Source organism: Musca autumnalis, unplaced genomic scaffold (genome assembly GCF_047663935.1).
Source record: "Musca autumnalis isolate F117 unplaced genomic scaffold, ASM4766393v1 scaffold_5, whole genome shotgun sequence".
In the NCBI taxonomy this organism is placed as follows: domain Eukaryota; kingdom Metazoa; phylum Arthropoda; class Insecta; order Diptera; family Muscidae; genus Musca; species Musca autumnalis.
This window is the reverse complement of record NW_027412088.1, coordinates 177,694,463-177,709,919: the sequence shown is the minus strand read 5'-3', so window position 1 is coordinate 177,709,919 and position 15,457 is coordinate 177,694,463. Positions and strand designations below refer to the sequence as shown.

At 31.7% G+C, this 15,457-nt stretch overlaps 1 protein-coding gene across 8 annotated transcripts in view; it reads left to right on the top strand.

Annotated features, from left to right (window-relative positions):
* The window catches only part of Ehbp1 (Eps15 homology domain containing protein-binding protein 1), a 107,980-nt gene extending 103,695 nt beyond the window's left edge, over nt 1-4,285 (top strand). For all 8 annotated transcript variants that reach the window (XM_073992560.1, XM_073992557.1, XM_073992562.1 and 5 more), the window contains 3 exons: nt 3,760-3,856; nt 3,923-4,111; nt 4,178-4,285. In XM_073992560.1, coding sequence (XP_073848661.1) covers nt 3,760-3,856; nt 3,923-4,111; nt 4,178-4,259 — 368 coding nt within the window. In that variant the 3' untranslated portion in view covers nt 4,260-4,285. The remainder of the gene's footprint in view (nt 1-3,759; nt 3,857-3,922; nt 4,112-4,177) is intronic.
* Nucleotides 4,286-15,457: the final 11,172 nt, after the last annotated feature.

The following is a 15,457-nucleotide window of genomic DNA, read 5'->3' as shown; positions in this document are numbered from 1 at the left end:
TATACTGAACTGTTCTATAGGAAGCAGATTCGTACTGAAACTGTTTTATAAGGCGCAGTTTTATACTGAACTGTTCTATAGGAAGCAGATTCGTACTGAAACTGTTCTATAGGAAGCAGTTTCATAGTGAAACTGCTCTATAGGAAGCAGTCATACTGAAACTGTCTATAGGAAGCAGTTTCATAGTGAAACTGTTCTAAAGGAAGCAGTTTCATGGTGAAACTGTTCTATAGAAAGCAGTTTCATAGTGAAACTGTTATATAGGAAGCAGTTTAATAGTGAAACTGTTCTATAGGAAGCAGTTTCATACTGAAACTGTTATATAGGACGTAGTTTCATATTAAAACTGTTCTATAAAAATCAGTTTCATACTGAATCTGTTCTACAGGAAGCATTTTCATAGTGAAACTGTTCTATAGGAGGTAGTTTCATAGTGAAACTGTTCTATAGGAAGCAGTTTAATAGTGAAAATGTTCTATAGGAAGCAGTTTCATAGTGAAACTGTTCTATAGGAAGCAGTTTCATACTGAAACTGTTCTAAAGGAAGCAGTTTCATGGTGAAACTGTTCTATAGAAAGCAGTTTCATAGTGAAACTGTTATATAGGAAGCAGTTTAATAGTGAAACTGTTCTATAGGAAGCAGGTTTATATTGAAACTGTTCTAATAGAAACAGCTTCATATCGAAACTGTTTTAATAGAAACAGTTTCATAATGAAACTGTTCTATAGGAAGCACTTTCATACTGAAACTGTTCTATTGGAAGCAGTTTCATGGTGAAACTGTTCTATAGGAAGCAGTTTCATAGTGAAACTGTTCTGTAGGAAGCAGGTTCATAGTGAAACTGTTCTATACTGAAATTGTTCTATAGGAAGCAGTTTTATGCTGAAACTGTTCTATAAGAAGCAGTTTCATACTGAAACTGTTCTATAAGAAGCAGTTTCATCCAGAAACTGTTCTATAAGAAGAAGTGTCATACTGAAAATGTTGTATACGAAGCATTTTCATACTGAAACTGTTCTATAAGAAGCTGTTCATACTGAAACTTTTCTATAAGAAGCAGTTTCATGCTGAAACTGTTCTATAAGAAGCAGTTTCATACTCAAACTGTTCTATAAGAAGCAGTTTCATCCAGAAACTGTTCTATAAGAAGAAGTTTCATACTGAAAATGTTCTATAAGAAGCAGTTTCATCCAGAAACTGTTCTATAAGAAGAAGTGTCATACTGAAAATGTTGTATAAGAAGCATTTTCATACTGAAACTGTTCTATAAGAAGCAGTTCACACTAAAACTGTTCTATAAGAAGCACTTTCATGCTGAAACTGTTCTATAAGAAGCAGTTTCATCCAGAAACTGTTCTATAAGAAGAAGTTTCATACTGAAAATGATGCATAAGAAGTAGTTTCATACTAAAAATGTTGTATAAGAAGCAGTTTCATACTGAAACTGTTCTATAAGAAGCAGTTTCATACTGAAACTGTTCTATAAGAAGCAGTTTCATACTGAAACTGTTCTATAAGAAGCAGTTTCATACTGAAACTGTTCTATAAGAAGCAGTTTCATACTGAAACTGTTCTATAAGAAGCAGTTTCATACTGAAACTGTTCTATAAGAAGCAGTTTCATACTGAAACTGTTCTATAAGAAGCAGTTTCATACTGAAACTGTTCTATAAGAAGCAGTTTCATCCAGAAACTGTTCTATAAGAAGAAGTTTCATACTGAAAATGTTGCATAAGAAGCAGTTTCATACTAAAAATGTTGTATAAGAAGCAGTTTCATACTGAAACTGTTCTATAGGAAGCAGTTTCATAATGAAACTGTTCTATAGGAAGCAGATTCGTACTGAAACTGTTCTATAGGAAGCAGATTCGTACTGAAACTGTTCTTTAGGAAGTAGTTTCATAGTGAAACTGTTTTATAAGTAGCAGTTTTATACTGAATTGTTCTATAGAAAGCAGTTTCATACTGAAACTGTTCTATAAGAAGGAGTTTCATAGTGAAGCTGTTCTATAGGAAGCAGTTTCATATCGAAACTGTTATATAGCAGGCAGTTTCATAGTGAAACTGTTCTAAAGGAAGCAGTTTCATAGTGAAACTGTTCTATAGGGAGCAGTTTCATAGTGAAACTGTTCTATAGGAAGCAGATTCGTACTGAATATAGGAAGCAGTTTCATAGGGAAACTGTTCTATATGAAGCATTTTCATGGTGAAACTGTTCTACAGGAAGCAGTTTCCTGAAACTGTTCTATAAGAGGAAGTTTCATACTGAAAATGTTGTACAAGAAGCAGTTTCATACTGAAACTGTTCTATAAGAAGAAGAAGTTTCATACTGAAAATGTTGTATAAGAAGCATTTTCATACTGAAACTGTTCTTTAAGAAGCAGTTTCATAATGAAACTGTTCTATAAGAAGCAGTTTCATAATGAAACTGTTCTATAAGAAGCAGTTTCATAATGAAACTGTTCTATAAGAAGCAGTTTCATCCAGAAACTGTTGTATAAGAAGTATAGTCATACTGTAAATGTTGTACAAGAAGCAGTTTCATACTGAAACTGTTCTATAAGAAGCAGTTTCATCCTGAAACTGTTCTATAAGAAGTAGTTTCATACTGTAAATGTTCTATAAGAAACAGTTTCATATTGAAACTGTTGTATAAGAAGCAGTTTCATAATGAAACTGTTCTATAAGAAGCAGTTTCATCCAGAAACTGTTGTATAAGAAGTATAGTCATACTGAAAATGTTGTATAAGAAGCAGTTTCATACTGAAACTGTTCTACAAGAAGCAGTTTCATGCTGAAACTGTTCTATAAGAAGCAGTTTTATAGTGAAAATGTTCTATTAAATGCAGTTTCATACTGAAACTGTTTTATATGAAACAGATTCATGTTGAAACTGTTCTAATGGAACCAGTTCGGTATGAAACTGTTTCGAATTGTGTTTAATATTTAGTTCCAATTTGAATAATTTTTTAATTTTTTAATTAAACTTGTAGTTAAATAACTTGTTTAAAAGACAAACTGTTATAATAAAAACTGTTCCAACATCTAATCCTATGATCCAGGACAGAGTAGGGATAGGTAATGGAACGCAATAATCGATTTTTCGACTTTTCGATTTTGGTCTAAAACTAAAAATGCGACTTTTCGGTCTTGCGATTCTTTCAGTTGTCTTAAAACTCGACTTTTTCGTGACCACAGAAAATCTATTATAATCGACTATTCGTCGATTTTCGAGTTTTCTTTTGAAACTGTAAAACCGCCAAAAGTGTAAAACCGTCAAGTCCACAATCTATGGGCAAACTCGAAAATCGATCACAAGATAATCGATTATGCGATTTTCCCTCCAGACAAAAGTCGACTACGATTTTTAAATTTTTGACTGCAAAAAGTCGATTAATCGATTAACCGAAAGTCGACTTACCTATCCCTTGGACAGAGTCTACTATTTTTGAAATGTTGGCAATTTTTTCCTTTACAAATTTGTTACAAATATTCAAAACTAGTAGATTCGTACTTGCGGGTTCTGGAACAGAGCAAAAATGTTTAAAACGTTTTAAAATTATTTACTTTTCAAATGTTCCTAAAGAATGTCTCTAAACATCAAACTGTTCGAAACAGTTGGTTGAGCCTCGAATTCAGATTTTCTCATATTGAAACTGTTATAATAGAGCCTTCACTCGCCTTATGTAGATATTTAACCATTTTTTAATTAAACCTTTTTGAAAATATGTATATTAACTGTTATACATTACCTGTAGTTACCGAGGAAACCGAAGAACAACTCCTATCACAGTGGTTTACATTGGTCAATAAGAAGAATGCTTTAATACGGCGACAAATGCAGTTGAATTTACAGTAAGTATAGAGTTTAAAATTTCCTTTCAAAATGATAAAATTTTTCTGGCCTTTTTTAATTTTTAGTGAAAAAGAATGTGAATTGGAACATAAATATAATCTCCTCAAGGAAGAATTGCGGGCAGCCCAATCAATAGAGGACTGGCGTAAAACCGAGGCGCAGAGGGAGAAAGAACGTTTGTTGCTGGACAAATTGGTTGATGTTGTCGACAAGCGTAATGAATTGGTGCAATGTTTACACAACGAAGAACAAGCGTAAGTTATTTTCATTAAGTCTAAATTGTTATACAAAATGTATAATTACGATTTCTTTTCTTCCAGCATCGAAGACGATCATGAAATTGCCCGCAATTTGGAACAGGTCAACATTAGTGGCAACAATGAAAAATGTGTTATATCTTAAAGAGCTTTAACATGCAAAAACAAAAACCTTAAAGAAAACTTTATAACGGAATTCAAGAGACTTCCATGACTGTGTGAAACAACCTTTAAAAAACCCAACAGACATTATATAACAAAAAAAGTACCCCAAGTTCAGCAACCACGGCATAAATAAAAGGGACTTTGAACTAAGAACAACCAAAACGAACTTCTTAAAACTAAGAAACAAACAAAACAACAAACTAAAGCGTGCAACAAACAACAACAACTTAACTAAAACAAATTCTCTATATAGATGTGTGTGTGTTTAGCTTTATATATTTTATAAATTTAAATATATATAATAGTATATATATCTACTTATCTACATATACAAACATACATGCAAAACAAATCTTAAATTCAAAAACGCCCCCCAATAGACCAGTTACTAGTTACAGGAAAATCCAAAAGATTTTTTTTGTTTTTCAAAATAGGAACTCAACAAAAAATTTAATTCATACTTAAAGCAAAAAAACATGTAGTCAATAGAACCAAAAAAAGGCGGAAGAAATTGCAAATATTACAAAATTGTAACTCATAAATCTTCAAGAGAAGGAAAAAGAATACAACCAAACACCTGCATACAAAACATATTTCGGAATCTATATCTCTAATACAAACAAGAAAACAAAAAAGAAATGTGCTATTTTTCGGTAAAAATGTTTAAAACGAAAGCGAAAGAAACTCCCAGAAAACATAACTCTAAATTGTATTTCAAAAAAGAGAAAAACTAATTGAAAATTAAGAATTTAAACAGAAAAAAAAAAAACAGAAAGAAAGAAAATCTATTTCAAAACCAAACGTCCGTTAGTTTTATAAGAAAATGACTATAATTTAATCGAAAGATTATCCTTACATACATATAGGATTATATGTATGAACATATATATAAAAAGATATATACATATAAAGACAGATTCAATGACAAGTTATTACAGCAAAGTTTCAAGCAATTTTGAAGAGCAAATACCGATTTTGTAAGGCAAAGACTCTTTTAAAGCCAAACTAAAAATGTATAGAAGATTTTAATGTTCAAACTTGTTTTATAGAACTGTTTCGGCTTCAAATTACTTCGTTCAGAAAAGTTAGCGGCTCAAACTAATCTTTTAGAACAGTTTTAGGATCAAATTTATTGTTGTTATAACAGTTTGTGGCTCACACTCATCGTTTAGAAAAGTATAAATACCAAGTTTGTTTTTTTTTAGAACAGTTTGACACTCAAATATAGACTTTAGAACAGTTTGACGCTCAATGATAGCTTTTAGAACAGTTTCTAGCCCAAAGTAATTATTTTAGAACAGTTTGCTACTCAATATTATCTATTAGAACAGTTTTAGGACCACATTAATTCTTTTATAACAGTTTGTGGATAAAACTCATCTATTAGAACTGTTTTAGGCCCACATTAATTCTTTTATAACAGTTTGTGGTTTAAACGCATATTATAGAACTGTTTCAGGTCCTAATTAATTCTTTTAGAACAGTTTGCAGATGAAACTCATTTCTTAGAATAGTCTCAGGCCCAATTTTATTTTTTTTTGCAGCAGTTTGAGGCTCATACTGATCGTTTAGAACAGTTTCAAATGCAAAATTATTCTTTTAGAACACTTTCCGACCTAAAAGTATGCAGTTTATTGCTCCATCCATAATTCTTATAGAATAGTTCGAGGCTCAAACTAATTCATATAGAATAGTTTGAGGCTCAAACTAATTCTTATAGAGTAGTTTGAGGCCCAAACTAATTCTTATAGTATAGTTCGAGGCTCAAACTAATTCTTATAGAATAGTTTGAGGCTCAAACTAATTTATATAGAATAGTTTGAGGCTCAAACTAATTCTTATAGAATAGTTTGAGGCTCAAACTAATTCTTATAGAATAGTTTGAGGCTCAAACTAATTCTTATAGAATAGTTTGAGGCTCAAACTAATTCTTATAGAATAGTGTGAGGCTCAACTAATTCTTTTAAAATAAATTGTCGTTCAAACTACAGTTCGAGCTTCAAACTAGTTTTTTTAGAATAGTTTGAGGCTCAAACTCATTCTTATAGAATAGTTTGAGGCTCAAACTAATTCTTATAGAATAGTTTGAGGCATAAACTAATTCTTGCAGAATAGTTTGAGGCAAAAACTAATTCTTATAGAATAGTTTGAGGCTCAAACTAATTCTTATAGAATAGTTTTGGGCTCAAACTACTTCTTATAGAATATCTTGAGGCTCAAACTACTTCTTATAGAATAGTTTGAGGCTCAAACTCATTCTTATAGAAAGTTTTAGGCTCAAACTAGTTCTTATAGAATAGTTTGAGGCTCAAACTAATACTTATAGAATAGTTTGAAGCTCAAACTAATGCTTATAGAATAGCTTGAGAGTCAAACTAATTCTTTTAGAATAAATTGACGTTCAAACTAACAGTTCGAGCTTCAAACTAATTTTTTTAGAATAGCTTGAGTCTCAAACTACTTCTTATAGAATAGTTTGAGGCTCAAACTACTTCTTATAGAATAGTTTGAGGCTCAAACTACTTCTTATAGAATAGTTGGAGGCTCAAACTACTTCTTATATAATAGTTTGAGGCTCAAACTAATTCTTATAGAATAGTCTGAGGCTCAAACTAATTCTTATAGAATAGTCTGAGGCTCAAACTAATTCTTATAGAATAGTTTGAGGCTCAAACTAATTCTTATAGAATAGTTCGAGGCTCAAACTAATTCTTATAGAATAGTTTGAGGCTCAAACTAATTCTTATAGGATAGTTGAGGCTCCAACTAATTCTTATAGAATAGTTTGAGGCTCAAAATACTTATTCTTATTCTTAGAGGATAATTTGATGGACAAACTTATTCTTAGACAATAGTTTGAGAGTCAAACATAGTCTTGGAGTTATGTTTGGGGATCAAACTTATTGAAATAGAAGTGTTTAAGGTTCAAACTTATTCATATAAAATAGTTTGAGGGTCAAATTTATATCTACAGGATAGTTTGAAGGACAAACTTATTCATAGACAATAGTTTGAGAGTCAAACTTACTGTTGAAGAATTGTTTTGTTTGAACTTATTCAAATAGAATTGCTTGAGGGTCAAACTTATTCTTATAAAATAGTTTGAGAGTCAAATTTATTCTCAGAGAATATTTTGAGGGTCAAACTTATTCTTAGAGAATAGTTTGAGGGTTAAACTTATTCATATAGAATAGTTTGAGGGTTAAACATATTCAAATATGTTCAAACTTATTCTTAAAAAATAGTCTGAGTGTCGAACTTTCTTATATAGAATAGTTTTAGGTTCAAACTTATTCTTAGAGAATAGTTTGAGGGTCAAACTTTCTCCTGTAGAATCGTTTAGGGATCAAACTTGTTCTTAGAGAATAGTTTGAGGGTCAAACATATTCTTAGAGAATATTTTGAGGGTCAAACTTATTCTTAAAGAATAGTTTGAGGGTTATGTTTGACCCTTAGAGAATATTTTGAGGGTCAAACTTATTCAAATAGATTTGTTTGAGGGTTAAACATATACAAATATGTTCAAACTTATTCATATAGAATAGTTTTAGGTTCAAATATGAGGGTCCAAATTATTCTTTAAGAATAGTTTGAAGGTCGAGCTTATTCTTAGAGAATAGCTTGAGAGTCCACATTGTAGTTTGAGAATAGTTTGAGGTTCAAACTAGTTCCTAGAGAATAGTTTAAGTTTCAAACAAGTTCTGGTAGAATAGTTTGAGGTTTAAAATATTTCATAGAGAATAGTTTGAAGTTCGAACTGGTTCTTAGAGAATAGTTGAGGTTCAGAGTATTTCTTAAAGTGCGGTTTGAGGTTCGAACTATTTCATAGAGAATAGTTTGAGGTTCAAACTATTTCCTAAAGAAGAGCTTGAGGTTTAAACCATTTCTTAAAAACCGTTTGAGGTTCAAACTTTTTCACAATTGTCTTACAAACCCCCTGTATTTGCCCTTTAAAAACCCCCCATTATAATTTTGGTTTTGATTTATTTTTGTGCCATTTTTCAGTACCGCTTTCCCTAGACTCGTTGATTTCCGCTTTGCAAATTCCCAACAAAACCCAAAACTTACCCTCGCCACAAAAGTCCAAAATCCTTTTTGAGACATAAAAAATCAATTTAAATGATACTCAGCTCACTTAAAAAGAAGAAAATATTTATGTTTTATTTTTGTTTTGTTTTTTAAAAAACAACCCCATGTGTTTTGCTACTTTAGTCAACTAAAACAGAATATTTTTTATTGTAAATTATTTCATTTTACACTTTTTTAAGGCTTCTCACCAAAAAAAAACAAAATCGAAAAAGAAACTGTATTGGAAAAAAAACTAAACCTGAAAAATTTAATTTTTATTTTATAATTATTTTTTGTATTAGAAATTTAAGTTATTTTACTGCTTTGTGTATAATTTTTTATTATATGACTACAACAACAACTAAAAAAATAAACAAAAATAAAAACAAACAAAATTAATTAACGGAAAAAACTATAGTTTTTTTATAAGTGTGATCCAATTACAATTAAACTGTAATTAAAATTAAAAAAAATATTTTATTTGTAAAAAACACTTAATTTATTTTTATTTAATTTAAATTTTATAATTAAGGGTTTTAGTGCTCTTTTAAGTTTATTAGTAAATATTATTTTTTTTTGTTTTTCTTAGTTTAAGCTTTGTGTAATTTGTGTATAAATTATTTGAATTATTTTCTATTTTAATTCGTTTTCTCCTTCCGTTCCTTCCTTCTGCTGTTATTTTTTGTATATTTTTTCAAACTTCAAACTCCGTGGAATGGTAGAGAACAACATGCGAAATCTAAAACTTCAAAGTAAAAAAGAAAAAAACCAACTAATTTAGCGTTTATTAGCTATGATATAAATTTATAAAACCCATAACAAATTTAAAATTAATAATTTTTCGTATTTAATTAAAACCAACAACAACAAATCAGATGAAATATAAAATTACAACTAAATTTATCAAATATTTAAAACAAAACAAATGAAATAAAAATCCAGAGAAAAATATATATTTATCAACATTAAAAATATATTTTTATTGTGTTTTATTGAAGCAAGCGGTCATGAGGTGGAAATGTGGGGATTTCTAAAAAATGTTTGAAAGCACCCGATGATGACAAAGAAAAACGTTTCTTGAAGAATAGTTTGGTGCTCAAGTTAATTCCTAAAGAATAGCTTGATGCTGAAACTAATTCTTATAGAATATTTTGAGGCTCAAACTAATTCTTGTAGAAGAGTTTGAGGCTCAAACTAATTCTTATAGAATAGTTTGAGGCTCAAACTAATTCTTATAGAATAGTTTGAGGCTCAAACTAATTCTTATAGAATAGTTTGAGGCTCAAACTAATTCTTATAAAATAGTTTGAGGCTCAAACTAATTCTTATAGAATAGTTTTAGGCTCAAACTCATTCTTATAGAATAGTTTTAGGCTCAAACTCATTCTTATAGAATAGTTTGAGGCGCAAACTAATTTTTATAGAATAGTTTGAGGCACAAACTAATTCTTATAGAATAAATTGATGTTCAAACTAACAGTTCGAGCTTCAAACTAATTTTTTTGGAATGGTTTGAGGCTCAAACTACTTCTTATAGAATAGTTTGAGGCTCAAACTAATTCTTGTAGAAGAGTTTGAGGCTCAAACTAAATCTTATGGGATAGTTTGGGGCTCAAACTAATTCTTATAGAAGAGTTTGAGGCTCAAACAAATTCTTATAGAATAGTTTGAGGCTCAAACTAAGGGGTCGATCATCGATAACAATTATCGTTGAGCGGCGTTTCCAGTTGTCAAAATTGATCCACGTATGGCAACTCTCAACTGAAGTTGCGAATCTCAGTTGACGAAACGGCTGTTTTTCAGCAACCACCAATTTTCAGTTGCAGTGAACATTTTCGAAGAAACAAGAAGTAAAATAGAAGGAAAAATAAACATTTTGTTAACAATTATTGATTCTTTGCATCATTAATTAATTTTGTGTATCAATATGGTGAAAATAACGACAAAGCAACAGTTCGAAATATTAATTGATAAATTGAGTGAAAATCCAAACTTAGCCCGAGGAGTTCGGGAGTTTTGGTGAAACCAAAGCCACAGCCATGAACCTCCAACACGAACACCTGAAGAGTGGGAGAGTCTGGATTCACTTTAGAGCAAAGTTGAAAAAGAAAATGCCTCAAAATAAAATAAACTTCAACGACACTGGTTGTGGTCCATCACAATAACTGAATTTATCGCCTTTGGAGCGGACAGCAGCAAATCTTTTGCAAATGAATTTGGAGACAAATACAGTAGGTTCAGTTTAAGTACAAATGACGAACATCCTCCTTTGGACCCATAATGTGCTTATTTTGGCACAATTTGTCCTCTATCAAGTGGGACAACTTCCTTCAATAATCTCGACAATGTAGATTGAGCCATGCAATTGTTGAAATCATTGCCATGGGACTTTTGGAAACTTCCGTCCTCAAAGAATCGCAACGCCGCGCACACTTTTAAAAGTGGGGCATTGCTGTTGATCTGCAACTTACTTTGAAGTCATCCTTTAACGTTTCCACAACGTAAACTACGGCATCGTTTGGCAATTCCAATGGATTCGACTTGTCCCTCAAATTTCTTCTAATAGATGCAATGTCCTGTACATTTTCTTTGTAGCATATAACCAAAGAGAAATGTTCTGAGTGTACCGAGGGACACGTCGTTACTCCTAGCATAAACGTTTACGGCGAAAGCATGCTCTATGTCCGCGACCTTATTGCTCGTCAGCGGGGGTGGGGTCTTGCCACAGTCTATGGGAGTTAAGCTACACGAAGAATTTTAATAGTTCTGCAGGAGCATGCACGAAAAGAAAATATAGAGTAAAGAAAAAGAAAGATTGGTTTGATCTTATACTAACCATAGTGGATTAGCGCAGGTGTTGTTGCGCCTATCAATTGCCCTCCCATCCATGTTATCACCTATCCCTATCCTAGCCGGTGATAACCCATACCATCTACCCCCCTCTCCTACTAACCCTGGTGCCTTACGAAGTCAAACAAAGAAAAGTATTCAGTTCATGGCTAGAAAGCCCAACACATTTATATAAGATTCAGCGAATAACATAATATAACATAGCAAGATGACTAACGATAAATTATTAACATAAATTATAAAGTATAAATAACATGCCAAAAATAATAAAAAATAACTATGATCATATCCTATAATAATTCAATCGTAACGAATTGAAAATCCAATAGAATGTATGTGTGTATAAATTCGAATTGTAAATTATCAAAGACAACCAAACTGTAACATCTGATTTGCCATTGAGGTCAATAACCCCAACGTGAATATGATCACTGAACAATTAGACAAAAATAAATAGCAGAGAGAGATGAAATGGTAATAGAAAATAGCTCGTGAAGAATCAAAATAGAAACACAGTTAGTTTGAGAGAATCTAGGTGTCCATTCCTCTGCAAACAAAAAAAAAATACCTAACAAAATGTATAACAGTTTTAATCTGAATGCTCTTCGGCTCTAAACAAGTGATGCCAACTATTTTAGCACATACAAGAAATTCTGATAACGTTGGTACTACTGAAAGTGCTGAATTATTAGTATTCAGAAAGAAAATGGATACTCTATTTCCTGGAAAAGGAAAGGATAACCATATTTTTTTATCCAAAATTTATATAAACTAATTTACGTGTTTTCCAATTAAACCACAATTATTCAATTTGTTTTGACACAATCGATTTTAGTAAGAGAATAACGGTACCGCTTCTAACAATGACAGAGCAACAAAAAAATATCATCAAAAATTGTTGTTGCTGTATGCGGCCACAAACTAAATCGATTGTCTCACAACAATTAGTGAAATAAAGAGAATACACAGCAATAGATCACTTGACACAAACTTACTTGACATTGGCTCCCCCGATGAAAGGCCTTCCATCCACAGTCGCCGGTATATGATGCTGTTTCAATAATTTTGGGTTTCTTCTCTTTTTATAAAAAAAATATAATGGAACAATATGCGGTTCTGGTTATAACACGTATTATATTATTTCAGACCTTTCTGATGTTTCCTTAATTGATTCCTTCAACCTGGGATGTATACACTTCAAATTTGTGAATATAATTTTCCTTTCTTATGGGTAATTTTTAATAATTCAGCGTTCTTCTTCTTCTCTCAAAAACACACATGCACACACATACGTTCTTCTGGTTGTTGTTACGTATTAAAACATTAGATTTGCATGAAATCTGACTCCACAAAATTGACAACTTAGAAATTTTAATTAGTTTAAGCGGCACCTTTTCCCGTCCCTCTGTCAAAGACGCAGCATTTGATGATTATAACCTCAAGTTTAAGGCAAAGCTGCAGAATAAAAGACCTCAGATTAGAAATTTGGTCACAAATTAACCGTACACCAGCCAACGATCTGAGAATCTCGACACAACTGATTATGCCAATTCTCCCCTTCTTCCTTTTCAGTGTTTAAATTAGGGGTGAGCACGCCTGTGTGCTAGCACACAGGCAAATTTTGAAAACGTACTCTTAGATTTTTGTGAACCATAAACAATTAAAAGTTTATGCAATATTTTATATATATTTTTTAATAATTTGCATTGTGGACGATTTTAGACAACATTAATGTTTAAAAAATGTTGAAATAAGTAATGAAACATCAAGAAAAATTAAATATTAATTCTCTCTTAAATTTGCCTCTCTCTCGATTTTGCTCAGCTCTGGTTTAAATGAATTTTTGGGAGTAATTGTACAAACCTGATGGAGGAGACAGAAGTAAAATAATTCTATGAGAATCACATCACCTAAGAGAATAGCAATTCACCTTACCCAAAATCACATATTGATGTGCATGTAAATAAATGCAGTCGACACGATTTCATCCAAACAGACAATCCAAATGAAAACCAAAGTACAGCAAAGCCAGCGATGAGGAAAAAAAATAACTATTGATATTGCCTTCGGTGGTCAATTCAAAAAGTTTGTTTAACACAATATTTCCGAGTGCAGAAAGTGAATCACTGTGATTCTTAAAATACCAAAGAAGGCATCCAATGCATTTACTTCCACTTGCACTTCTTAAGAATGTTATGTGTTGCAAAGGTTATGAGTGCAAAAACTGACTTCAAAAACTTGTGTACTTAGATCAATAATTTTCTTCCACAATGACAAGGAAATGATGCGTACTGGTTGACTAACGAACAAAAATGGGCATAATGGCTACCGCCGGAGTCCCTTTTCTAATCTCGGTTTCATTCCAATTAGGTGCTAGTATATACTTCTCCTTACAAATACGCTCTCAATGAGATAAGAAAAATGTCTGCCACAGACAAGAACAGATCTATTTTCAATCGAAAATAGACTCAATTATCTAATTGTTGACGAAAAACAAAATGGTTGGTTATAAAATTCGCATATACATTTTTTAAATATTTTAAATATAAATGCAGCATATAACAATTCAAGCTAGTGCTGATAGACTCGACATATTCGTACACAAAGTTTACATTGCATTACAAAATAATAACAACAGTGAAAATCATTAGATATCTTTGAAATTATAATCTTCCAATAAAAACATAACAAAGTAAATTTATCAATAAAAAATATGCATCAGAGAAAAATTTTTTCCTTCGATAATTATACGAAATTATTCCAAAATGGTTCAGAAATCTTTACGAAAGTTCGGAAGGTACCTCAGATTTTCATACGACATTATTCCGAAATCGTTCAGAAATCTGTACGAAAATTCGGAGGAAAAAATTCGAATTCCGAATTTCCCAAGGATTTTCTTCCGATTTCGTTGCGAATTCTGACCGAAATCGATCCGATTTCGCTCCGACATTTCGTTCCGAAATTATGTCAACCACTTCATACAACATTCGTTAAGATATCGTTACGATTTCGGATCAGATATCGGACGTAACGTCCGAAATTTGTTCCGATTTCGTTACGATATCGGTACGATTGGTTTGCTGGGTACCTACCAATGGCGTTAATGTATTAGTACTACCAATACACAAGCAAACAGGAAACACATCACAAGCCCACTACATCTTCATCATCAAAAAATAATGCCACCGAACTTATTAGTTTTGGGACAGCCAATAAAACTTGACGATCCGAAGATTCAATGGACAGGTTATATTCCAATCTTGGGTTGTTTTCCAAATTTGCTCGAAAGCTCAGCCAAAATATTAAAATATTGTGCAGAATACACAAAAGAGTTATCCAGAGCGCAATTATTTTTAAAATGTTTTTTTTTTTTGCGAATAGAGGTCACTAGTTTGAAAAAAACACTGATCGATAACATGTTTATCGACCACCCAGTTGAGTTGACATTAATGGTACAACATTTCGTCTCAGTCGCGCAGACAACTGACAACGCAACTCAAGTTTAGTGGCAATACAAGATAGACCCATAATTCTTATAGAATAGTTTGAGGCTCAAACTAATTCTTATAGAATAGTTTTAGGCTCAAACTCATTGTTATAGAATAGTTTTAGGCTCAAACTCATTCTTATAGAATAGTTTGAGGCGCAAACTAATTTTTATAGAATAGTTTGAGGCACAAACTAATTCTTATAGAATAGTTTGAGGCTCAGAATAATTCTTATAGAGTAGTTTGAGGCTCAAACTATTGCTTATAGAATAGTTTAAGGCTCAAACTCATTCTTATAGAATAGTTTGAGGCGCAAACTAATTTTTATAGAATAGTTTGAGGCACAAACTAATTCTTATAGAATAAATTGATGTTCAAACTAACAGTTCGAGCTTCAAACTAATTTTTTTAGAATGGTTTGAGGCTCAAACTACTTCTTATAGAATAGTTTGAGGCTCAAACTAATTCTTGTAGAAGAGTTTGAGGCTCAAACTAAATCTTATGGGATAGTTTGGGGCTCAAACTAATTCTTATAGAAGAGTTTGAGGCTCACACTAATTCTTATAGAAGAGTTTGAGGCTCAAACTAATTCTTGTAGAAGAGTTTGAGGCTCAAACTAAATCTTATGGGATAGTTTGGGGCTCAAACTAATTCTTATAGAAGAGTTTGAGGCTCAAACTAAATCTTATGGGATAGTTTGGGGCTCAAACTAATTCTTATAGAAGAGTTTGAGGCTCACACTACTTCTTATAGAATAGTTTGAGGCTCAAAC